Source organism: Orcinus orca, chromosome 4 (genome assembly GCF_937001465.1).
Source record: "Orcinus orca chromosome 4, mOrcOrc1.1, whole genome shotgun sequence".
Lineage (NCBI taxonomy): Eukaryota > Metazoa > Chordata > Mammalia > Artiodactyla > Delphinidae > Orcinus > Orcinus orca.
The window spans coordinates 111,751,895-111,778,161 of record NC_064562.1 but is presented as its reverse complement, the minus strand read 5'-3'; the positions used below and the strand labels follow the sequence as shown (position 1 = coordinate 111,778,161).

Sequence of the window (26,267 nt, the reverse complement as noted above, 5' to 3'; positions counted from 1 at the left end):
ACTGGCCGCCAAATGAGGGTCCTTGGCTTCATGCAGGAAAGAATTGCATTGCAGAGCGAGCTGAAGTAGAGTGAAAGCAGATTTAAAGCAGAAATACACCCTCTACAGACAGAGTGTGGGCCATCTCAGAAGATGAGAGGCCCTGAAATATGGGGTTGTTGGTGTTTATGGGCTGGGTATTTTCATAGCCTAACCAGTGGGAGGATTATTCCAACTGTTTTGGAGAAGGGACAGGGATTTCAAGGAATTGGGCCACTGCTCACTTTTGGCCTATTATGGTCAGCCTCAGAACTGTCGTGGCACCTGTGGGTGTGTCATTTAGATGCTAATGCATTACAATGAGCATATGATGAGGCTCAAGGTCCACTGGCAGTTGAATCTCCTGCCATCTTGGGCCTAGTTGGTTCTAACCAGTTTATGTCATGTCCTCAGCGGCTGTGTACTTCTTTTAAAGGTTGTGCCATGCCCCCTTCCCTCCTGTCTCACAAACTCACCAGTGCAAAATAAAATCCATAGTTTTAAATCTAGCATTCAAGGTCTTTCCACTTGCCCCCAAACTGCCTTCCTCACCTTGTGTCCCCAGAGACCCTCCATGCTCTGCAGCCGCCTATTCTCAGTTCCCCATTCTCAACAAAACCATCATATCCGGTCCCTTCACTCACCTCCTCCTTGAAGCCTCACTTTGTTCCAGTTTCAGATACATTTGTTTTTAATGTCTCTCTGAAGGACAGTGACTTCATCCATCGTCTTTGTGTCTGTCAGAAGGCTTCACCCTGAACTATGATGACCCAGTGAGCATTTGATATGTGAAGGAATCAATACTGAATTTGCATTTAAGATTGAGCAAGATGATCAGGTTTGGGGAATATGAAGAAAAATCCTACACTACTCATGGGGCTTCCCTGGTGGCACAGTGGTTGAGAATCTGCCTGCTAATGCAGGGGACACGGGTTTGAGCCCTGGTCTGGGAGGATCCCACATGCCGCGGAGCAACTAGGCCCGTGAGCCACAACTACTGAGCCTGCGCATCTGGAGCCTGTGCTCCGCAACGAGAGGCCACGATAGTGAGAGGCCCGCGCACCGCGATGAAGAGTGGCCCCCGCTTGCCACCACTAGAGAAAGCCCTCGCACAGAAACGAAGACCCAACACAGCAAAAATAAATAAATTAATTAATAAACTCCTACCCCCAACATCTTAAAAAAAAAAAAAAAATCCTACACTACTCTTGTTGACCGCAAGTTCACGTGTCCGAAGCACAGTGAGGCCAAATGAAAGGAAACATCAGAGTTTGGAGCAGGGAAAGGTTTATTGCAGGACCGAGCAAGGAGAATGGGTGACTCATGCTCAAATACCCCAGACTCCTCAATGGGTTTGGGGGAATAGGTTTTATAGGCAAAATTTGGGGTGAGGGATGCAGGGTGTGTGACTTTCCTCTGATTGGTTGGTGATGAGATAACAGGATGGTGTTCCAAGAATCTCAATCATCAGCCTTCTGGTTCCAACCAGTCTGCGGTCTCAGTGTGTAGTTACCACCCAAGTGGAGGGTTCCTGTAGAAGAGCTCAAAGATGTATTGTCATGTATGTCCCCTGGGGAGGAACTAGGTCTCTGCTTTATTGCCAAACTATTGTTTCTTAACGGATTTTCCTTTGTTTCTATAACACATTCTCTCACTTCCCAGATTAGCAACTGTTGAAATCTGCCCTTTGGTTCAGGGAAGGTCTAGGGGGCTGAAGACTTTTTCCTGCAAATAAGAAATGGGGACACAGAAAGGATTTTGTACCCAGGAGGGCCCCCAGTGTCCTGCTCCATTTCACTACTCCTCCTGGGTTTCCCCTTTACTAGCCACACAGAACACCTCACTTCTGACACTTCTGGTTGCCAGATATGTGGGGTTTTTCCCACATCAAGGAATTCTCTGACACCAGCCGCGTGTCCTACATTTCAGCTTGATTCAGATGCTATCTACCTGGAGACAGCGTTAGATTCCACAGGTTAAGGGCTCAGTCCCACACGACTGCCCCTCCCCTCCTCCACCAAGCCAGTTGTCAGCCCATGTTTGTTACTGAACCAAACTTGGGTCTGGTGGTCCCTGCACAGTAAAGCCAATCTACTGACACTGGGTCGTGGTAAAGGAAAGTGCAGCGTGTATTGTAAGATGCCATACAAGGAGTCCAGAACAGCTAGTGCTCAAAAAAGCCCGAACTCCCTGATGCGGTTCAGCAAAGCAGTGTTAAAGGCCAGGTAAGGGAGGGGAGTTGCAGGGTATATGGTCAGCTCGTGCACAATTCTCTGATTGGTTGAAGGTGAGGTAACAGGGCAGTGTCATAATGATAACTAACATTATCAATCCTCAGGCTCCAGGAAGTCTGGGGGCTACGTGCTCATGGTCATCAAGTAGTCAACATCTTCCATTTGTTGGGGGTTTTAGCATCTGAAAAAACAACTCAAGAAATGTGCATCAGATACTGTTAACTAGGTACTTCAGAGAGGAGCTGCAGCAGAGGATATGGGGGTGGGGTCTGTCCTGGGAAAGCCCCATAGTGTCCTGCTCCTTTACAGGTTGTCACCTGTGCTTCTGACTGACCAGCTATAGATCAGCGGTTCCTATGACCTCCTCTTTGTGTTTGATTCATGTGCTGAAGTGGGTCACATGACTCAGGTCACATAACTCTAGTGTTTACTCACTAGATTACCATTTAATACAAAGTATGTAACTTAGGAACAGACAGATGGAAGAGATGCAGAGGACAAGGTACAGGGAAAGGGCACAGAGCTTCCACGCCCTCTGCAAGCCCCACTTCTGCCACATCTCTGTGGATTCACAAACCTGGAAGCTCTCCTATGGAGCCTTCCTTACACAGGCATGATTGATTAAATCATTGGCCATTGGTGGTTGGACTCAAACTCCAGCCCTTCTTCCCTCCCCTGAGGTCAAGGGGGTGAAATTGAAAGTTCCAATCCTCTAGTCATGTGGTTGGTTCCCCTGACAAGCAGCCTCCATTCTTACCTGTTGGCTTTCCAAAATTTCACTCATTAAGATAACAAAGACACATTTACTGCCCTCCTCAGGAAATTTCAAGGTTTTTAGGAGCTCTGTGCCAGGAGCAGGGATGAAGACCAAACCTATATTTCTTATTATAAATCACAATATTACAGGGAACCAAATGGGGTTGCAGCCCAACATCGTGGCTAAGAGCAGATTCTGTTAGGTGTGAATGAAAAATATTGCCCCGCCATATCAGTAAACAAAGGATGTTGCAGCCTTCAAGCCATCAGCCACTGCAGTCACCTTCCAATGATGCGCCTTGAGGAGACTCAGGTCGAGACAGCCCAAGATACTGGCCGCAGATGGCTGAGGTGCATAGCAAAAGAATGATTTCAGTGAACCCAGACTCTTGCATCTTCCCATATATAGAAAAGCGCTAAATTCCTTAACTCAAGATATCTGGATTTTTTAAATTAACAGTAATCTTTGATGTTCCACTACCTGGTCTTTGTTGCAGAAACTCCTCTGTATCCTGGCTCCTCCCTTACCTCTTTGGAGCAGTCCCTCAGAGCTATTTGAGATGCTGTATTCTGGGCTTAAGTCCTCAGTTTTGTCTGCCGAATGAAACATAATTCTCAACTTTTACATCGTGCATTTTTTTCAGTCGACATAGGTCTGGCCAGTCCTGCCTCTATCACTTGCTAGCTGTGTGGCCCCGGGCAGATCATGTATGTCTCCAAGTTGCATCACCTTGTTGTAAATAGGGATTACAAGTACTCAGAAGGAAATTGGTCCATGTGCATAAAGAACCCAGGACAGTGCCAGGCCTGTGATAAATGAGCACTGTGTCAGCGTTAGTTGCTAATATTGTTATTGAGACAGGAGGGAAGGGGTCAGGGCACAACCTTTTAAAAGAATGACACAGCCATTGAGGCTATGACATAAACTGGTTAGAACCGATTATGCCCACGACGGTGGGAGATTCGACTTCCAGTAGAACTTGAGCCTCGTTATACGCTCACTGTAATGCGGTAGCATGCTACATGACACACCCACAAGCGCCATGACAGTTTCGAGGCCAACCATGAAAGGCCGAAAAGGGGGCTGTTGTCCAATTCCTGGAAATCCCTGCCCCTTCCCCAAATAGTTGGAATAAGCCTCCCACTTAGCTTATAGAATTGCCCAGCCCATAGAAACTAACCATCCCGTACTTCAGGGCTTCTCGCCTTCTAAGATGGCCAACACTCTGTCTATGGAGTGCGTATCTTCCTAAATAAACCGGCTTTCCCACTTAATTCTTGGGGCAGAGTCCCCTGCCTGCCCTCTTGTATCTCTCACAAGGGTCCTGTATTAATAAATCTACTTCTTGCCTATCCCTCTGCCTCTCGCTGAATTCCTTCTGCGTTGAGACATAAAGAACATGAGCTTCAGTAAGTCCTGATACCAGGTGAGTGATTTTAATTAAAAGACAGAGGGTTCGAGCCCCAGCCCATGGGTTCAAGTTCTAATCTGAGTTTTGGCTGGTTTCGAGTGCCAGTCTGAGGTGTGCGCTTTCATTATTACTACTAGAGATGTTTGATACTTATCTAAACACTATCTACCAATACAGTACTTTCTAGTGCAGTCCAGAGATTACTGTGCAGCAGGCACTGTGCCAAGTACCTTCATAGGTGCCCTCTTTAGTCCTCACCGCCCCATGAGATCAGTTCTATTATATCCTGTTTTACGAGGAGAAACTGTAGAAGGAGAGAGTTTCATTACGTGGCTAAGATCACACAACTCCAGCATCTCTGAGAGTTCCTTCTGCCCTGGGCAGGGATGGTGGCAGCCAGCCTTAGCAGAAGTAGTGATATACCAGCTCTGCTTCTTCATGAACTGACATCCACTGCTAGCACCAAGCCTGGCACTTAGTAGGTACTTAATGCATATCTTCTGAGTGACTGAATAATGATTGGCATTTGACCACAAACGAAATGCTTACGAAAGGCCCCAGAGCACAGGAGAGAGAGCTGGGCAGGCAGGTTGAGGAACTGAGTACTAGTCTATTCTGTTCTGTTCTGGGTCTCCTTGGTAGCCACCCTAAAAATTGGTCATGTTCCCTCTAACACGACATACTTGATAACAAGTGACTTTCAGAACCTGAAGAGGAATGGTAGAAACTATGATGGTGAAGATGGTTAACTTAAAATGATAAAAGATGCAGTTACTTTACCAGCAAAATGGGTTTATCTGGGAGCAGCAAAGAATTGCAATTCAGGACAGGCAAGTATGGCAACCATATGGAAGTCCAGTAGAGCAAAAGAGAGGGAACTATTTTATAGAGGAATAGGGGAAGTTAAGACGGGCTGTTATAAACAAAAAGTCCACTGGAGGAAACTGGGAGTTCGAAGTATGGTGGTTTTTCATTGGCTGAGTTGTGACAGTCTCTCATTGGCTGACTTGTTGCCAGGCAAGGAGAAAACTTTTCTCCCTTCTGCTGGCAGTAGTAAAGTAGTGTCATTTCCTGTAGGAGATACAAGATACATCTCTTCCTTTTGGGATCTGTATTGACTTAGAGTGGTACCTGCATGAGAATTCCCCTTCAGCCCTCCTGACTCCGTTTTAGTGAGGTTTCCCTTTATTAATTTTGACATGATACTGACAGCTCAGCAAGTCTCAAATGCGTTTGACTCCCACAGAAAGGAAGCCAAAATCTCCAGCGACCCTGGCTGAGGTCGGTCTGTGTCAACGTCCCTCAAAAACTTCAGAAGCAACAGGACAAAATAGAAGCCCAATTTGAAAAGGAATTTCAGACCTTTGAGATAAAGTGTAATGTTTATGAGCCTTTCCTTGCTAAGATATTCACTCTGTATGGTGCACGTATTAATGTATTGGAGGGACGTGCACAAAGATGAGAAAATGTGATGTTAAAGAGGGAGGACCTGGATTCTGAGGCATCTGAGGTAAATTAAAAAGAAAAAGAATGGTAAAAAATCCTAAAAACCTTCCTGCATATTGATTGATTTAACAAATATTTTGGAAGGCACAGGACTTTGATCAAAAAATGAGGTGACCCTCTCCTGGTGATCTTCAGAGACGTGTAGTGGGAGTGATCACATCTTGGCCGGCTGATCAGTTACATGTCTGAAATTCCCCTTGAACACAAATGTTGTGGACTAAATTGGGTTCCTCCCCGGTTCATGTTTTGTTATGGCAGCCCCAGCAAACTAATACAACAATGAATATTTCAAAAGTAAGATGTAGAGGCAGACCTGTGCTGAAGTGAAAACCAGCTTTCTCAACTCCTTCTTCTGTGAGATAATGAAAATTGAGGTTTGCAAGAGTGCTAAATAGATACGGTGAATAAAGAGTGTCACTTAGAGAAGAATTCGTGGCCTCACTCCATGTGGGACAGTCCAAAGCAGAGCTGAACCAGCCCTGAATGGTATTCTTCCATTTATTTAGTCTTTCCAAAATTCCTCAGTGCCCGAAAGTGGAACTCATGAAAACGAAACTTCACTGAAGACTTTGCAATTGCTGGAACTTCATTTATAGGGTTTTGAAACACAGAGCACAGTTTTACACTTTACACAAGGAGACTTGTGGCACCAAAGAAAAGGGTGAACTCAAACACTTTACTGGCCAGCAGGGCTCAACTATTGTTGAGACTGGGAAGCTGTCTTTTTAAGACCTGGCCAGGGTTCTGAACATCCACATTAATAACCAATGAAGCAGGTGGCAGGATCTGCACTATGCTAATTTCAACACAACTATTCATTACTAATAGCCTTATGTTTCTGTGTTTTCTTGGTAGAGTCTATCCCCAAATTCGTCCCAATAATAAGAAATGTGTATGTATGAAATCGCTTTACTTAGAATTTTAGGAATATAGTTTTTTTTCCCCAAAAGATGTGGATTGAAGCAGATTCCCCAAATCATATTTTCATTGTTATGTTATTTTCGTCCGTTCAAATTCCCATTGTCATGTAACTGTTAAAGGGTCGCTGTCAAAATTACCCAAAGTCTTCACTCAAATGATTTATTTACTTGAGAAAAATGCATGTCAAAAAGCCATTCCAAGTGTGTGTGTTTCTGACCTGTGCGGAAATAGAAAGGCTTTAATTTGACTTGTATCAGCTGCACCTGCATGATTTTGTGATAGAAATGTGACGTGATAATTCTAAGATGCGGCTTGTAAAATTTTGCTATTTGGGAATAGCTGGCACATAGTTAAAATCTCTTGGAAGAACACATTAAGCTTGTTTGGACTGGATTCTGTGTGACACAGTGATCTGCACAGAATTATAATCAGAATGGAGTTCTTGTTTACCATTGCTGCTGTTAGTAGAATTTAGGAGGGTTAGAGAGAGGTGGGGAGGGAGAGAGACTCTCCTGACCCTGATAATTAAACTAGGAATTGCTCTCTATTTTTATGTGTGTGATGGAGACACAGGGTGCTTTGGGATGGCAGAGTGGGGACCTAACTCGATGTAACATCAGGGAAGGAAGGCTTCCTAGAGGAAGTGACCTCTAAGTTGAGATGGGAAAGATAAGGGCTATTCAGCCAGATGAGAGGTGGGGGCATAAGGAGGTGCGTTGAAAGTATTTCCAGGCGTAGAGACTAATATGTACAAAGGTTTATGTCCTCAACTTATTGAGTCTGTCTTAAATGTTTGCACTTTGTTTATTTAACACCTTTATACTACTCAGCCGATAGTTGCTGGTTATCTTGATTAGGAGTCCTTGGAGAGGTAGTGACTGTTGGAGGTGTCATATCCAAGAACCCAGGACTGTTTGAATTTCTCCCCTCTCTTCCAGTGGAGTTGCCAAACAAGCTACAGGCAAGCCCAAGCACAGATTGGAAACTGACAATTATTATTTAACCACTAGATTGTCAGGCTGCTGATTAGGGACAACCCTGGCTAAGCTGAGTGAATGTGCCCCAGAGCACATCACTCTCATGATGTGGTCACCTCGCCCACGAGTAAAAGTGGCTCAAAAATTCCTTGCTCCCAGAAATCATATCAGGATCTGCTCCTTCCTGAAAGGGGGTGACAGGGCATTGGGGTGTGGAAGGAGGTGAGGCTAGGCAGATTAAGTAGGGAGAAGTGCTGAAACGTTCTGTCTGTACCCTCGATAATCTTCATGAAAAGTCACAGTGATAGACATGGAAGCAACCTAAATGTTCATTGACAGATGAATGTGTAAAGAAGATGTGGTGCATATATACAATGGACTATTACTTAGCCATAAAAAAAATGAAATTATGCCTTTTGCAGCAAGATGGATGGACCTGGAGATTATTATACTAAGTGAAGAAAGCCAGACAGAGAAAGATGAATATCATATGACATCACTTATATGTGGGATCTAAAAAAATAATACAAATGAACTTATTTATAAAATAGAAACAGACTCTCAGTCTTCAAAAAAAAACTTATGGTTACCAAAAGGGAAATGTAGGTGGGGGAGGGATAAACTGAGAGTTTGGGAATAACATATACACACTACTATATATAAAATAGATAATCAACAAGGACCCACTGTATGGCACAGGGAACTCTACTCAGTATTCTGTAATAAACTATATGGGAAAAAAATCTGAAAAAGAATGGATATATGTATATGAATAAGTGAATCATTTTGCTGTACATCTGAAACTAACACAACATTGTCAATCAACTATACTCTAATATAAAATAAAAACTAAAAAAAAAAAAGGTCACAGTGATAGATGCCCAGAAGCTCTCAGACTTCAAAGGGGCTCACAAGGTAGTTGAGGAGGGGTACAACTGACAGCATTATTGAGAGTATGTTTGTCAATGGTCCACAGGGGCCACATTTGACCCATCACTTGCTTTTGTACAACCCAAAAGCCATGAGGGGGTTTTACATTTTTAAATAGTTGAAAAAAGCAAAAGAAGAACAATATTTCATGACGTGGAAATGACATGAAATTTCAGTGTCCGGAAGTAAAGTTTTATTGGAACCCAGCCACGTTCACTTGTTTACATATTGTCTGTGGCTGCTTCTGAGATACAGTAGCAGAATTGAGTAGTTGCAACAGAGATTGTATGACCAGCAAAGTTGAAAGTACTTATTATTGGGCCCTTTAAAGAAAATGCGAACTGACCTATGACCTAAAAGTCTGAGGCGGGCTTCCCTGGTGGCGCAGTGGTTGAGAGTCCGCCTAACAGGGGACACGGGTTCGTGCCCCGGTCCGGGAAGATCTCACATGCCGCGGAGCGGCTGGGCCCGTGAGCCATGGCCGCTGAGCCTGCGCGTCCGGAGCCTGTGCTCCACAATGGGAGAGGCCACAACAGTGAGAGGCCCGCGTACTGCAAAAAAATAAAAAATAAAAAAGTCTGAGGAAGTCAGTAGCCCGCAGCCCAGTTGCTACACTGGGAGAAGCATGGACAGTCTGGTTGGTGCCTCATGGCTCCACTCTCTCCTTCCTTCAGACACGTGATGCAAACCAATAATATTACCTTTCCTCCTAACATTCTCAGCTCTGCTGTCACAGCTGTGACAAGCCCGTGACAAGCAGTTTCTCAGCAAGAAGGAGGAGAAGGTCTTTTTTCCCCAGGCTTTTGTTGAGCTGTTTTCCCTGGAGAGCTTGAGAATAAAGGAATCTCTTTTATTAATTGTGCCAGATTAAGATGTTGACTGACTTAACGACTTAGTCAGAAGTTATACTGACTTTCTTCAAAAGCAGACCCGGTGACAGAAAATAAGTCCAAGTAAATTCCAAGTCAGTTTGGGAAGTGCTCCCAAGAAACGCTGGTGAGGGAGTGGAAAGTGAGTCAGGGAGGGCAGCAAGGCAATCCAGGTTATCAGGGGAGCAACAGTAGACAGTGTAGAACATACTTCAGAGTTTCTGCACCTGAGAATGGGAGGAGGTTGAGATATTTTTCTACCCATCAGTCATGGATGGAGGACGGCTCCCACGAGGACCTCTGGTCTACACCATAGTGGCAACCGCCAGCAGGAGCAGAGATGGGACACCAATGGTGGCAGTGTGATGCCATTTGCTCTTTTGTCCCCGAGGCTGTGCCTGTGGCAGTTGCACAAATCTCTGGCCTGAGATCTGTGACAGAAATTGCCAGTCATAAAGGATATCGGTAAATTATTACAAAACAAAAGTATACGCATGGGCATCGCAACAAAGCACGTCAGGGGATTATTGGAATTTTTCTAAGAATTTAGAGTCTCTGGTTTTGAAAACTGCTGCAACATTCCAAAGCAAATATCCACAGGCTTAGAGATAAAGCTAAATGTAAAGATCGATGCAATGGACAGAAAATAAACGGTATGTTCACATGAAGCTCTAGATGAACTAATGATTAATGAGAAACCGTTTTAAAGAGGGTTTTCCCCTGTAATTTAAGGTACAGTGAAAGAATGAATAAAGAAGCACTTAGAATTATGTACAAATCATGAAGCCACTTCCGGTTTGTTACACAAGTTACAGAAACCATCAGAGGAAGCATCAAAATGCTATCGTATAACTTAACACTTGAAACTGAATTCAGATTTACACGGAAGTTCCTTGAGAAACAGCCAGTACAAGAGGAACACTCTGACCATCCTCTGTCCTGCAAGCAGGAGTTAAATCTCCCACATGAAAGGTACCCTCCCTGTCCCAAGAGGTTAGAAGGCATCCTTATCACCAGAAATAGAAAATTTGGACTAAGGAGGCTGTATAAACAAAGACTGTTACTTCTTCACTAATTTACTACTCTAAACCCAAAACCCTTTTTCTTGTTAGTTCTTTACAAATTACTGTGTCTACAAGGTATAAAAGCTTTCTGCTTTGGTCACTTCTTTGTGTCTCATAATTTAATGGGGCTCCTGTATGTATGAAATTAAATTTGTTTTTCTCCTGTTAATCTATCTTACGTTCATTTAATTATTAGACCAGCCAAAGAATCTAGAACGGAGGAAGGGCAAAATTTCCACCCTTACAGTGCCCTCTTGTTATTAGAGACATTAAAAGTCAAAAGCGTTCCGAGTTATACAATTAATGGATCCAAGCCATATACCCAAGGGTGGTTTGTGCTGTTTTCAACATCCACTGAAGTCTTCCAAGGGGCATACTTCTTTCATAGCCATAGGAGGTGCAAGATGTAAGATGGTCTTTATCTTGTAGGGCTCATCTTGGCATGCCCCAGACCACTGGCTCACTCTAACTCTACAGCTGAATCTTTATAGGGTTGTTTTATCTCCCACATTCTAACTTGCATGTGTTTTACCAGGGCATCTAGGAGACTTTCTACTTCATACTACTAGTTTTAGCCAGCATGATATCAATATAAGGGGCCAGACTGTTGTTAGACAGAATGTTTAGACAATCAAGGTCTTTTTAGACTGTCCAGGGATCTAGAGCAGTAGAGCTACCATAGCCCTTGGACAAGATGGCGAGCCACTGCATGTTCCAGGTGAGCGTGAACTGCTTCTGATCCTTCTTACCAAAGGAGATTGAAAATAAGGTATTCGAAGCATACCAAGTGCCCAAATCTGCGATAATTTACTCTAATAAAGATACTACCTTCTGGCATTGCAACTACGAATTGGGATTATCACTTGATTAAATATATAATAGCCTGCTGCCTTCTGACATAATCCATCTAGTGTTTGGTTTTTGCAGGGTCTAGACTGAATTAAATGAGGATATGGTGGAATAATCCACCCTACTTTATTTTTTTGAGACTTTGAGGGTGGTCTTAAGCTCTTGCATTGCACCTGGGATGTGGTCCTGCTTCTGGAATGGAGGTCAGTTTCAGAGGCTTCCATTTGGTCTTTCCTACTGTAATAGCTATTACAGGTCAAGGAACCAATGTGAGAAGGGCTAGGGAAATGACCACTGGATGGGTCCCTGGACAATGGGACCCACTGTGATAAACTTTGGCCAGGAGTCCATTAGTTACCTGGCCTCAGTAAGCCCTTGTTTAACTAAGGGGGGCCGTGACTGTGTTTTGGGTCTTGTAGCTGTGACAGTTCAAATTTTATAGTCAGTGGTCATAAGAAGGTCAGAATATTTCCATTCTTCTAATGTGCAGTAACTCAGATAAATGGCCATAGGTCATTTTGAAGGAAAGGTTGAGAGAATCACTATTTTATATACTTGCTGTGGCATTGCAGGACACTTCCTCCCCCTTAAATGATTGGATCTGGGTCTGAGGTTCCAGATACAGGTCTGGGGATTGGGTGAATAATTGTGATCCCTCACTGTAATAGCGGACATCAGCCTTTGGCTCCTTTGCTCTATATCACTCTTTTTTTTTTTTGTTTTTTGCAGTACGCGGGCCTCTCACTTCTGTGGCCTCTCCCGTTGTGGAGCACAGGCTCCGGTTGCGCAGGTTCAGTGGCCATGGCCCACGGGCCCAGCCGCTCCGCAGCATGTGGAATCTTCCCAGACCGGGGCACGAACCCATGTCCCCTGCATTGGCAGGCGAACTCTCAACCACTGCGCCACCAGGGAAGCCCTATATCACTCTTGATTGTAAAGGTCAAGCAACATTCTCATTGATTGCCCACAGCTATATCTTGCTCTAAGGAGCTATAGGATCTATTAGCCTCTGTGGCAGATTCCTTCCTGCCAGGCCCCCATTTGCCATGTCAACTCATTGCCATATGGCAGTCATATCTGCCTTGCCTATGCCAGTTAAGTGTTGCCTCCCAGTCTCTGCAATTCTGGACTCCTGTTTTTCCTCTTGGCACTAGGAAGCACAATCCCATGGCAACATCACTACCACCATCCCTGGCCTTCAGAACACAGGCACTTATGAGCTTCTCCGTGAGGACAGTACCCCCATCACTAGCACATTCTTTACTGTTTTAACAAAGAGCATCTCTGGGCGCTCTGAGGGAACATAGTCAGCTGGATGTGTTATATATTCTTTCCAGCATGCCCATCTCTCTGAGCCTTTAACCCCTTTCTTACTACTCTGCCAAAGTAAAGTAATAAATAAATCTTATCTCATTTACTTCAGGGCATCTTTTATTCCAGATTTCAATGAACCATTCCAACAATGTTATTAGGACTAGGTCCTAGGTGTCCTTGTCAGATTGTTAAATTTTGAATTATGGGAGAGTGTCCCCTTATCAATACATTTTTTTTCTTTTTTAATTAATTGATTAATTAATTTTATTTGTTTTCAGCTGCGTTGGGTCTTCGTTGCTGCGCATGGGCTTTCTCTAGTTGCATTGAGCAGGGGCTACTCTGTGTTGTGGTGCACAGGCATCTCACTGCAGTGGCTTCCCTTGTTGCAGAGGATGGGCTCTAGGGAGCGTGGGCTTCAGCAGTTGTGGCACACGGGCTCAGCAGTTGTGGCTCACAGTCTCCAGAGTGTAGGCTCAGTAGTTGTGGCGCACGGGCTTATTTGCTCTGCGGCATGTGGGATCTTCCCGGACCAGGGCTCCAACCCGTGTCCCCTGCATTGGCAGGTGTATTCTTAACCACTGCACCACCAGGGAAGCCCCGAACCTAGTTATGATCTAAAAGCAACGAAGGGAGTCAGGTCCTGAAGAGGGCAAGAATCACCCTGCCATGTGAAGCCTGTGCACATCTTCAGGCAAAGGGAGCTGCTGTCCTCCAGAAAGGAAGAGAAAACCAGTCCTACCAACTCTGGGGGTTCAAGGTTTTCAATCACATGTACAAAGATGTGCCCATCCTGAGTCTTAGGGTCTCACTCCTTGCCTGGAAGGGATGTAGACCTACCAGGGCTATGAATTCAGATTTCTTGTCACTCTGCTGTGCTCACGGTGAACATACTGGGCTCGCATGATGTTCAGCACAGTCTGCCCTGCAGCTGCAGGAAGTGAGTGTCTCCTTAAATGCACCATAGAGGTCTTCTAGCCTCCCACCATACCTTAGTTGATAGCTGGCTGACCTGATTCTATCATTTTCTTCCCTTAGCACTTTGGGGGTAGCAGAAAACAACCTCCACATTCCTTATAATACTATTTTCCTTACATCTCTCAGTGGCTCAGATAGTATATAAATGGATGCATCCATTTCACTGAGCCCATGAGCTTCCCTCCTGTGATGGTCCTAGTGATTGTAATGCCACTGCATGTCAGGGGAGGGGTACATTGAGACCAGGGAGGGAAGAAGCCAATAAAGGATGGATTTCCAGGCAAATTGTCACTGAGGGCAATTGGAACTTGATCCTGCAGGCAGCTTTGGGCTGACAGGGTAGAACACTTCAGAGACACATGTGAGCTGAGGTCTTTATTCTTCATTCCAGTCAGTCATTGGTTGAGGGCTGCTCCCAGGGAGGGTGTGAATTCCTGGGCACTTTCAAGCTACCCTGTGTGTGGATAGAGCAGGTATTGGAAGTCAGAGAAAGCTCCCAGACAAAGAGTTGCAGGTGCCTCCCCTGGGCAGCTGGACAAGTGCCCAGAAACTGCCCAAGTGGGTAAGCATCACGCACCAGCATTATCTGCTATGGTTGGTTTCTTTCTCACTTGATTTAAATACTTCCCAGTGGAGATAAGGGCTTTTATTTAGGGATTCTCTCTGGGATCCTTTCAATTTTGCCTCTGCCTCAAAATCCCTTCTTGCTACAGTACTGCCTAATTCATGGCAGACTTCCTACTCTATCACTTTCCTGGTCACTTTCTTATTTTTCAAAGCAAAGGATACCTTTGAAAATAAAGGTATTTATTTCATTAAAATGACGGAGCTTCCTTGTTTAAAATGATAACAAACCCAAAATGTAGCAGATGTGGCTTTCTCTAGCAAATGACAGTGAGGAATACTTAGCAATCCATTCCTACCCCTTCAGGTGGAAGAATTTTAATATGTATCTCTGCTCAAAACTAGAGAGAGGTTCATTAATTATTTGTAAAAGACAGCAGGATGAAGAAGATACAGATCTTAAACCTCAAGGAACTACTATTCAGAACTGTGCTGTCCAATATGGTAGCCACTAGCCCCTTGTGTCTACTGAGCATCCCAACTGAGATGTCTTATAAATATAAAATAAACACCATATGTCAGAAACTTAGTACAAAGAAAAAAGAATGTAAGCAATCACATTAATAATTCTTATATTCACTGTATGTTGAAATGATGTTTTGGATTGGTTGGGTTAAATTAAATATATTATTAAAATTAATTATGCCTGTTTCTTTTTGCTTTTTTAAAATAATATGGCTACTGGAAAAATTAAAATTACATCTATGGCTCACATTATATTTCTACTGGACAGTGCTGATCTAGAAAGAATTATCACATGGCCTGTCATGAACTACAATGTGAGTCAAAAGTCCACAAATTTGAGCCCTCAGGACAGTTAAGCTATTTCTGAATTCTTGAAGAGGGAACAATTAATTAAAAAATGAAACCGTTGTGCACTTCTCACCAATTTACCTGTCACAGCAAATTATTTGATTCACCAATTAGGGCAAGTCATGTAATCTCACCAAATCTGTGTCCTAATTGAAAGGGAACAAAATCCAGTATTAAAGATTGGTGACATGTTGATAACTGTTTAAGTCAGATGAAAGGTGTAGCGGGGTTCATTTCTGATCTCTCTACTTTTGTGTGTTTGAAAAGCTAAGTAAAATCTAAAAAGAAGCAAACAAACAAAACAAAACACTAAAACAAAATGAAACAACAACATAAAACCCAGCAGAGTATTAATTACCATCCTAAGAGCTCCAGTTATATTGCTATAAAAATCCCAGCCCTATATCCTAAAGGTTTTGTGAATAAGCTAGAAGACCAGAAATGACTGGACAATATTAGCTAACAATGATGACGTATTTGCTGTGTGTCTGGAGCAGTTCTAAGTGTTTTCCATGCAGTACCTTTTTTGAGCCTCGCACTGCAATTTATAGTTAATAATATCCCCCCTCCCCCTTTTTAAGGCGAGAAAACTCAGGAGTGTAGAGCAGGAAAATAAGTCAGCGAGATACCACATCTAGGAAATTACAGAGCCAGGACTCAAACCCAGCGAAGTAATTCTAGAACTTGTACTCTTAACAACTATGTTGGATCATCCATGTCGTTACTATTTGCCAGAATCATCCTCATCATTATCAACTTCTATCTGCAGACTCTAATTAATGTATTTCTTTAATTGCCAAAAAATTAAGAAATGTATTAAGTGAAAGTACCTTTGCCACATTTCATTCACTAGAGATAACTGGTCTGAGTGTAGTGGATACTTTTCCAAATTTTTCCTATTTACACATAGCTTATATTCGAGTGCTTGCTTCGTGCCAGGCAGATTTCTAACTGCTTTACATGTATTAACTCATTAATCCCCACATACATGTTGATTTCAGGGGCGAAGGTCTGAGACTTTTGTTATTGACCAGTTAGTGTGAACCCTGGCTGCAAGATTCCAGAAACCTGTACTGGGGCTCAAGTGCTGCCCTGCAGCCCTGGTCTGCTCCCTCTTGGTGTGGACTCTCAGGGATGGGCTGAGGTCCAGGGAGAACAGTCCCAGCATCCCCCACAGCCCCTCCCAGGGCTCCAGGAGACCAAGCAGTCCCATGTCCTCAGCTTTAGGTCCCCGATTTCAGGAGCTTCCTTCCAAGCAGTGAGACTGAGTTCACATGGTGAATAACTTGCCTGTGAAACCACATGGCTTATTTCCTCCTGCTGACCCTGCCCAGAGACTCTGGGAGAAGTATCTGACCAGTGACAAAGATTCTCCTTGACCTCACTCTAGTCAGGCTCCTCTAAACTCTCAAGACCCTGACCTGGGGCTCTGATCTTGAACTCTGTTCAGTCCAGTTTTAGCAAAGACTCTTGCTAAAGCAGAATGCCGCTGGGTCAGTTTAGCCAAAGTCCCCCACCTTTGATGGATGGTCAAGTTCATCGCCCCCCACCCTCAAAATCTTATCACCCTACCCTGTGAAGGGGAGTAGAATATGTCACCCCAAAATGTGCCTCTTGGGCCAAAGGATTACTTTGAGCTGATTAAGAAACAGCAGACACTTGAGAAGCTCGAAAACTGAGGATTAATTACCCTTTTGTAAGGGAAATTTACATTTATAAAGGAAATCTCCATTTGTAAGGGTGTCTCCCACTCTGTACCAGGAAGAGAAAAGCTATATCTTTGGTTTAAGAGAAAAAGGATTAAAAAAAAAGAAGAGTTGAATACCACCAGGAATATTTGCTATTTGTTCCAGCTGAAATCTGATAATAAGATATTTGAAAGAAGTTTTTAAAATAGCTCTATGGTCAGAAGTTAGCCACATTGGCAGTTGATATTCAGAGGCTGATCGGAGCTATTTTTAAAAGGTCTCTGTTCTGTCTGTTTTATTTGATGCTGCTCCTTCCATGGGAACTTCTCAGTCGGAAACCCTTCTCAAACTCCTGCTGACTCTATGCTCTGTCAGCTCTGCCCATCTCATTGTTAGCGTGATTTTGCTGAGGATAATTTGGAAATTCCTTGGTCTCTTTGGGAAATGGAAGTGCTCCCCAGAGTGGCTCCTCTAAACATCCTTCCTCCTCATGTCACCTTCTGTCTTCCATCCAGCTCCCTTGAGTCCTTTGATACAGGTCTGTTCAAGTGAGGCAGGAGATAGATGGGCCTCTGGCTGAGCAGCTGGAGTCTGTCCCCTGTGGACAGATACTCCAAGATAAAGAAAATGGCCGGAGCAAGGAGGAGCTGAGTCCTCCCCAGATAAGAGATAAAGAGTCCAAATATTTCTCACTCTTGAGGTCAAGGAGACCTCCCAAACTACGCATGCACAGAAAGGTTCCTCAGAGATCAGAGAAGGGATGTGTGTGTGTGCCAGACCATAATATGTTCTGTCAACTTCCCAGAAACCCTTGCACTGGAATCCATTTTGGCTAAGAGATGTGCGTGCCCACGGGGGAGGACCCTGAGTCAGACCAAAAATGGACTCAGAGTCAGACAAAGCAAGATGATTGGCCAGAGGAAACCCAGAAGAACTGCCCCCGTATAAGTGATTTAAACAACTCTCTCTCTGCGACTGACCGTGTGTGTCTCTCCACACATACTTTTTTCCCCCTAATGAATATTTTACTTGTTTCACTGCTTTCCGTCTCTTTGTTGAAACTCCTTTCTCCAAAGCCGACGAGCCAGGGCCTTGTTGCTGGCCACCGGCCCTTGGTCTAGTGGTTAGGATTAGGTGCCCTCATTGCTTCAGCCTGGCTTCAACCTCGGGTCAGGGAACTGAGATACTGCTTCAAGTCGCTACAGGCCAAGGCCACCAAAAATCACAGCCTCTTCCATCCTTTTGTCCATGCCTCCCAGACTTTTCCTTCTCCAGCCCCTCAATTCCTACAGTCACTTGAACTTTGGCCCCCCTTCTCCAATGGGGGCTCTCCAGGGACTCAAGCAACCCCAAAAGCAACTACCTGAGCTATTTGGAAAAAAGCAAATGAAACATCTTAAAAATTGAACCCACCAGCTTGGCTTAGCTAGGTCACATTGTCCGAGAAAATGGGACCTGGAGTTGTTTAAGGAAATCCCTGACCTCCTAGCCAATCATGCCCCGTTTCCATGTTACCTCTTCTAATATTGTATAAAACTTCCTCTTGCCCAAGATTTTTGGAGAAGATTGCTCCACAGCTTGTGAGGCACAGCAGGCTCCCAATCCATGGCTTGTCTTCCCTTGATAAAAAGACATCAAACTCCTTACTAAAGTGTATTATTTTTGTTATTTGACAAGGTCTTTGCCACAAATATTAGTTAAAAGTTTTGGCCATCTGAGTGGGTAAACTTAACATAGTCCATCTGCCAGAATCACAGTTTGGATCTAACTGTTCTTTTATAAATCGGTGACTTTTGTATCATTGTACCTGTCTCATGACCAAAATTTTAGAACGAAAGCTGTAATATCTCTGTGTCTGCCTTTACATGAATGCTATAGACGCGTGGTGTTTTTCTACCTCTAGGTGATGTTCCTGGTTCTTTAATGGTTTGTTTTACAGATTTAAGGAAACATTTTTCTCTTTTCTCTTAAGCTATCTATAACTCACATTAACTTGGTAAATCGTACCTCTGTAAAAAGAAACAGAAAGCAGAAAAGTGGTTGCCAGGGGCTGGGGGGAGGGGAAAACAGGAAGAGGTTTGTAAAGGGGTACAAATTTTCAGTTTTAGGATGACTATGATCTGAGGTGACTATAGCTGATAACACTGTATTGAATAATTAAAATTTGCTAAAAGAATGGATCTTAAATGTTCTCACTGGAAAAGAAAAAGTTAAATTTGTGAGGAAATTGTGTGTTTAACTTGATGGGGGGAATCCCAAGTATATCAAATTTTCAGGTTGTACACTTTAAATATCTTACAATCTGTCAATTATGCCTCAATATAGCTGAAAACAAAATCACAAGAGAATCTTATCAGTGGAGAAGGCACTCACTTAAATCTGCATAACAAACGTTGCCCTTGTTTACCATGTTTTTCCTGATAACCTCCCAGAACTGTCTTCCCCCCACTCCCCTTTCCCTATTAAGGTGGAATTTAATTCTGAATGCTAAGCCACCTCAGGGAGTTACTCATTTTTTTCCCTGGGTATCTCCCATGTATGCATGAGGTATACATGTGAATACATCTGTTTGTTTTTCTCTGTCTTTTATTACAGGGCCCTTGGCCAAAAACGTAAAGGGGTAGAGGCAAAAGTATTCTTTCCTCCTCTGTACCTGCCTTTAGCAAAACCCCTAAAGTCAGTTTAGCCATAACCTTCCCTATTCTTGATGTCTTTTGTTGGTAATTTTCCACCCACTGACCTCCCCCTATGCCTTGGCTATAAGTCTCTACTTGTCCATGTTCTATTCAGATTGGAGCCAGCTCTATACCAAGCTCTCTTTTTCCCATATTATAATAGTTCCTGAATAAAATTTGCCATTGCTGTTTTAACTTCTGTCTGATTCTGGTTTTCTTTGAACCCAGTAACATCTGAAAGTACTCTCTTTCCTTCTCCCCAAGATCCACTGACAGCCTTTTTTTCTCCTGAATTTACTCATTTAACTTTTTCTATTTCCAACTGTGCTGTTTCCCCTCACTCATTCAGCAAATATTTTCTTTTTAATTTTTATTGGAGTATAGTTGATTTACAATGTTGTGTTAGTTTCAGTTATACAGCAAAGTGAATCAGTTATACATATATCCACTCTTTTTTAGATTCTTTTCCCATATAGGTCATTATAGAGTATTAAGTAGAGTTCCCTGTGCTATACAGTAGGTCCTTATTAGTTATCTATTTTATATATAGTAGTGTGTATATGTCAATCCCTATCTCCCAATTTATCCCTCCCTCCCTTTCCCCCCTGGTAACCATAAGTTTATTTTTTCTACATCTGTGACTCTATTTCTGTTTTGCAAACAAGTTAATTTGTACCATTATTTTAGATTCCACATGTAATATTTTTAGATTCCACATATAATATTTCCTATTCAGAAGAGAAAAAGCAATGCTTTAGAAGAAAGGTCGTGCTGGTCCAGGAAGGGAGGAGTGCTGAGTAGGCTAAATAATACATGGACCATTTCCGTGTATTATTATGTATATAATGGTGAGTATTATAAATAATACTCACCATTTCCTTAGTCATGTTATGTTTACATCCTTGCTTCTCTTTTCTCAACACAACACTGAAAACCCAGAATTTCTCATTTTTCACAGATCATCCTAGTTCTTCTCTTACAACAACTCATGGCAATAGGGGAGGGAGGCTTGTATAAGACCAGAAGGTGAATTGCTGCCAGTTTACAAGTATGCTAAAAAGCCTTAGTTTTTTTTGTTTTTTGTTTTTTTTTTTTTGCGGTACGCGGGCCTCTCACTGTTGTGGCCTCTCCCATTGCAGAGCACAGGCTCCAGACACGCAGGCTCAGTGGCCATGACTCACAGGCCCAGCCGCTCCGCGGCATGTGGGATCTTCCCGGACCGGGGCACGAACCCGTGTCCCCTGCATCGGCAGGTGGACTCTCAACCACTGCGCCACCAAGGAAGCCCTAAAAAGCTTTAGTTTTGTCCTTAGAGAAATGTGGAACTATTGAAGACTAAAAAACTTGGACAAGGGAGACGGATGATCAGATCTGTGCTCTAATCATTAACTCATCCAACAAATATTGTGTGTCTATAGGTTCCAAGCACTAACTGCTAGGATTACTTCAGTGAGCAGACAAAAATCCGTGCCTTCTTGGAGTGCGTATTCTAGTATGTGGGGGAGATGAACAATAAGTAGTCTTTATAAAGAAGTAAATTGTATTTTAGAAGGTGATGCATGCTATCAAGAAAAATATAGCAGAGAAGGATGATAGAAAGTGTTGGGCTGGGGGTTACTCTTTTATATAAGGAGGTCTGGAAAAACATCCCTGAGAAGATGATGTTTGAACAAAGATTTGAAGGAGTGGAGGGATTAAGCCAAGCTGATCTCTGTGGAAAGAACATTTCAGGCAAGAGCCTCAGGAGCAAAGGCCCTGGGGGGCTGTGTGTCTGAATTATTCGAGGAAATGCAAGGAGACCAGGATAGTGGGATCAGTGTGACAGAGGGAAAGAGGACAAATCGGGTTGGATCTTGCAGGCCATTTTGCAGACTTTTCTCTGAATATGATGGAAAGCCATTGGAGGCCTGTTGGAAGGAGCCTTCTGGCCACAGCATACTGATGCCCCCAAATACTGGTTGAGGATATCAATCAAATACCAATCCCTAAGGAGGTGAAGTACTATTCTGGTAGAGTTTCATCTGACAATGGATTACTCTCTACCTCTATGTCTTTTAAATAATGTCATATCTAAAATACAAGACACTCTACTCTTCTTCTAAAATGTCAGATTACATGTTTTTGAGCTTTTGTCAAAGCTGTGTCTATCCCTGGGGTTCAGAAAGGTCTGGGCTGATGGCATGGGGCTTTTGGAAATCCATTGTGGGAGGGGTTATCAGATAACAAAGGAATTCTGGAAAGTGGAGAAGAATTAGAAGGTTATCATTATATCTGTAGTAGAGATTTGTTGTGTGTGTGTGTGTGTGTGTGGACATCATACATCCTGTTTGGCCCATAGTGCCAACTGGTTTCCTTTGTCCCCGTGTAATTATTTAACAGCATCTCTCTCTGGGAGGGAGAGCCTTAGGGACAGGACACAGAGCCACGAATAGCATCGTGGGGGGACCGAGCTACCAAAGAGTGACCCAACTATGGCATAGATGCAGGTTCCCAGTGAGAGAGGTCATCAAAAGCAATGATGGGGCAAAATCAAACTGCTTTGCAGGCAGGGCCAGTCTACTCCCTCAGGGTCCTAGCAGGACCCAGATGACACACTCAAATTTGGATAATTTGAAGAAGATTTAACAAAGGACCATTTACAAAGATATTGAGAGTGTGCAGAAACATTGCCTAAAGGGACCAGCGGATGAGGTGGCCACAAGAATCTGGAAGGATAGAGTCCCATGGAGAGGTCACCTTGAGAGCAGCAGTGACCTTCTGTCAATGAATCCGGCAGGTGGGAGGCCACCCTGCAAGGAGGGAGCCAGCCGGGGCAATGGCTGTGGTCTGAATGTTTGTGTGCCCCCAATTCATATGTGGAAATCCTAACCCCCAAAGTTGGTAGTAATAGGAGGTGGGGCTGGTGGGAGGTGCTTAACCATGAAGGTGGAGCCTGATGAATGGGATCAGTGCCTTATGAAAAGGAACCCACAGAGGTCTCTCTCCCCTTCTGCCATGTAAGGACACAGCCAGAAGGTGCCATCTGTGAACCAGGAGGAGGGACCTCACCTGAACACGCCCATGCGGGTGCCTTGATCTTGGACTTCCCAGCCTCCAGAACTGAGAAAGAAATTTCTGTTGTTTAGAAGCTACCTGGTCTTTGTGTTTTGTTATAGTAGCCAAATGAACTAAGACAGGAAATACATAGCTTTCTCCTTCCTCCCTCTGGGAGAGCCTGCTGGGGTAGGATGGGGGCAGAGAGCCAAATGGAAGTGGGTGGAGAAACTGGAGGATCAAGTGGGAGGTGTCCAGCCCTCAGCCTTTTCAGTACATGTCACCAGTGGGGGCTGAGCAAGAAAGGAAAATCCTGACAGAAGCCACCGGCCATAGGCAGACATTGTGACCGGAGATGCAATACTCCCCATGAGGACCCATAGAGAGAGTGAGGTGGAGACTCTTGGAAAGGAGGTGATATTCTACAAAATACATGGAGGCGTCAAAAGGCACTGAGATAGAGGTTCTTAGGGTTACAGTGACCCCACTGTGAACTCTGGCCTCAAGAGACCCAGGGCAACAGTCATGTGTAGCTTGGAAAGATTTCTGAATTTCCAAATAGTCTTTTAGTCATGCACACATCTACCAGGGCTGCTCTCTCAGAGCATTTCCGGTCTGCTGGCTCTGTTCTCAGGGTCCCTGGGGTGGGTGTGGAGGGGCCAATGCCTAGAGGAAGGATGTTGTCATTTACTCTGTGTGGTTCTGAGTCATATGAAGAAACAACAAAGGATGCAGCTGCCTACACAATTTTGTTGATTTCTCCACTGGAGGGTGATTTGATAAGCATGCTTGATGAGAAACACATGCTGCCTCAAGGGTCCATTTTTCTAATATATTACAAGTTGTTTTAGATTACATTGGGTGATTTTTATGTTATCCCTGAAAAGGCAATATTTACACATAGTTCAAAAGTAAAAACAGTGTAAAAAGCCTCACTCCCACCCTTGTCACCTGTTGTGTCCCCTTCCTTTCACTCTGATAACCACTTGTTACTTTGTGAAAATACAAGAACATATGAATGAATATTATTACTCTCTACCTTTTCTTACACAGAAGGGAGTGTTCCATAAATAATACCTTGTATCTTGTGTTTTTCAGCTTACTAATGTATCCTAGAGATTACTTTGTATCAGCACATACAGCAATTCCTCACTATTTTTTTTTTTACAGCTACATAATATTCCATGGGAGAGATGTTTCGTAATTTATTTAACCCATCCCCTGTTGGGGACATCATTTGGTTTGTTTGCAGTCATTTCTCTTATTAACAGTGTTTCAATGAGTAATTTGGTATACCCATCATTTTTTATGTGGGCAGGGATATTAGCAAGATAAATTCCTAGATATGGAGTCAGTGGGTCAAGGAGTAAATGCATTTGTAAGACTGATGTATTGGTATATTAATTCTTTGCTGGCTATGGTGTAGCAGTGAATTGAACAACCACATATTATTTCCAAATGAAAAGCTCCAAAGATGAAACTAAATGCTGAGTCCAGATAGAAACTTCAGTCAGTGTAGAGTGCTGCTTCTTAAGAAGGATGAACATCTTGGAGTGTTTATGTATCCCTGAATGCAAACGATGTGTACTCTGAGAATCCAATTTGAAGAAAATCTAGACATTTGGTTATTACTGCAGATAAACACTACACCCCACCTCCAAAGAAACAAATTTCTTAATTATTTAAAAGACTCCAGGGCTTCCCTGGTGGCGCAGTGGTTGAGAGTCCGCCTGCCGATGCAGGGGACACGGGTTCGTGCCCCAGTCCGGGAGGATCCCACATGCCGCGGAGTGGCTGGGCCCGTGAGCCATGGCCGCTGAGCCTGCGCGTCTGGAGCCTGTGCTCCGCAACGGGAGAGGCCACAACAGCTAGAGGCCCGAGTACCGCAAAAAAAAAAAAAAAAAAAAAGACTCCAGCTTTTAATTTCAATGGTCTAGAGGTTTCAGGGGACAAAGGTAAGGTAATCTGAGAGCTGGGAATTCCTCCACCAGGGCAAGTATTATGTTGATTGATAGATGCTCTAGGGTTCCAAAGATGGTCTGAAAACTCCTCTCATTCCTTGAAACAGAGGCATACACTTCAAAATTACACAGTAAAATAAATATTTTGCAAGTAACCATGGACTTTGGAAAAAAAAGGAAATCCAAACAAAACACACCATTAACAATAACAACCAAATGTGAAAAAAATCACTTTCCAGTGTTTTTGCTAATACACAGCAAGGTGGTTTTTGGTTTTTTTTTCTTTTTTTTTTTTGCGGTACGCGGGCCTCTCACTGTTGTGGCCTCTCCCATTGCAGAGCACAGGCTCCAGACACGCAGGCTCAGTGGCCATGACTCACAGGCCCAGCCGCTCCGCGGCATGTGGGATCTTCCCGGACCGGGGCACGAACCCGTGTCCCCTGCATCGGCAGGTGGACTCTCAACCACTGCGCCACCAAGGAAGCCCTAAAAAGCTTTAGTTTTGTCCTTAGAGAAATGTGGAACTATTGAAGACTAAAAAACTTGGACAAGGGAGACGGATGATCAGATCTGTGCTCTAATCATTAACTCATCCAACAAATATTGTGTGTCTATAGGTTCCAAGCACTAACTGCTAGGATTACTTCAGTGAGCAGACAAAAATCCGTGCCTTCTTGGAGTGCGTATTCTAGTATGTGGGGGAGATGAACAATAAGTAGTCTTTATAAAGAAGTAAATTGTATTTTAGAAGGTGATGCATGCTATCAAGAAAAATATAGCAGAGAAGGATGATAGAAAGTGTTGGGCTGGGGGTTACTCTTTTATATAAGGAGGTCTGGAAAAACATCCCTGAGAAGATGATGTTTGAACAAAGATTTGAAGGAGTGGAGGGATTAAGCCAAGCTGATCTCTGTGGAAAGAACATTTCAGGCAAGAGCCTCAGGAGCAAAGGCCCTGGGGGGCTGTGTGTCTGAATTATTCGAGGAAATGCAAGGAGACCAGGATAGTGGGATCAGTGTGACAGAGGGAAAGAGGACAAATCGGGTTGGATCTTGCAGGCCATTTTGCAGACTTTTCTCTGAATATGATGGAAAGCCATTGGAGGCCTGTTGGAAGGAGCCTTCTGGCCACAGCATACTGATGCCCCCAAATACTGGTTGAGGATATCAATCAAATACCAATCCCTAAGGAGGTGAAGTACTATTCTGGTAGAGTTTCATCTGACAATGGATTACTCTCTACCTCTATGTCTTTTAAATAATGTCATATCTAAAATACAAGACACTCTACTCTTCTTCTAAAATGTCAGATTACATGTTTTTGAGCTTTTGTCAAAACTGTGTCTATCCCTGGGGTTCAGAAAGGTCTGGGCTGATGGCATGGGGCTTTTGGAAATCCATTGTGGGAGGGGTTATCAGATAACAAAGGAATTCTGGAAAGTGGAGAAGAATTAGAAGGTTATCATTATATCTGTAGTAGAGATTTGTTGTGTGTGTGTGTGTGTGTGTGGACATCATACATCCTGTTTGGCCCATAGTGCCAACTGGTTTCCTTTGTCCCCGTGTAATTATTTAACAGCATCTCTCTCTGGGAGGGAGAGCCTTAGGGACAGGACACAGAGCCACGAATAGCATCGTGGGGGGACCGA

General features: G+C 43.6%; 1 protein-coding gene across 3 annotated transcripts in view; it reads left to right on the top strand.

The window, feature by feature from the left end:
- Nucleotides 1-26,267, top strand: part of BST1 (bone marrow stromal cell antigen 1) — a 61,006-nt gene that overhangs the window by 31,380 nt on the left and 3,359 nt on the right. The window contains exon 10 of one of the 3 annotated variants that reach the window (XR_007476838.1): nucleotides 766-8,844. The exons of 1 other annotated variant lie outside the window; for it this stretch is intronic. Coding sequence is in view for 1 of the 2 variants with exons in the window: in XM_049708811.1 (XP_049564768.1) it covers nucleotides 10,356-10,407 (52 nt within the window). In the remaining variant the exon portion in view is untranslated. Of the gene's footprint in view, nucleotides 1-765; nucleotides 8,845-10,355; nucleotides 10,423-26,267 lie in introns of those variants that run through there. One more of the 3 variants, XM_049708811.1, reaches the window with a different exon arrangement.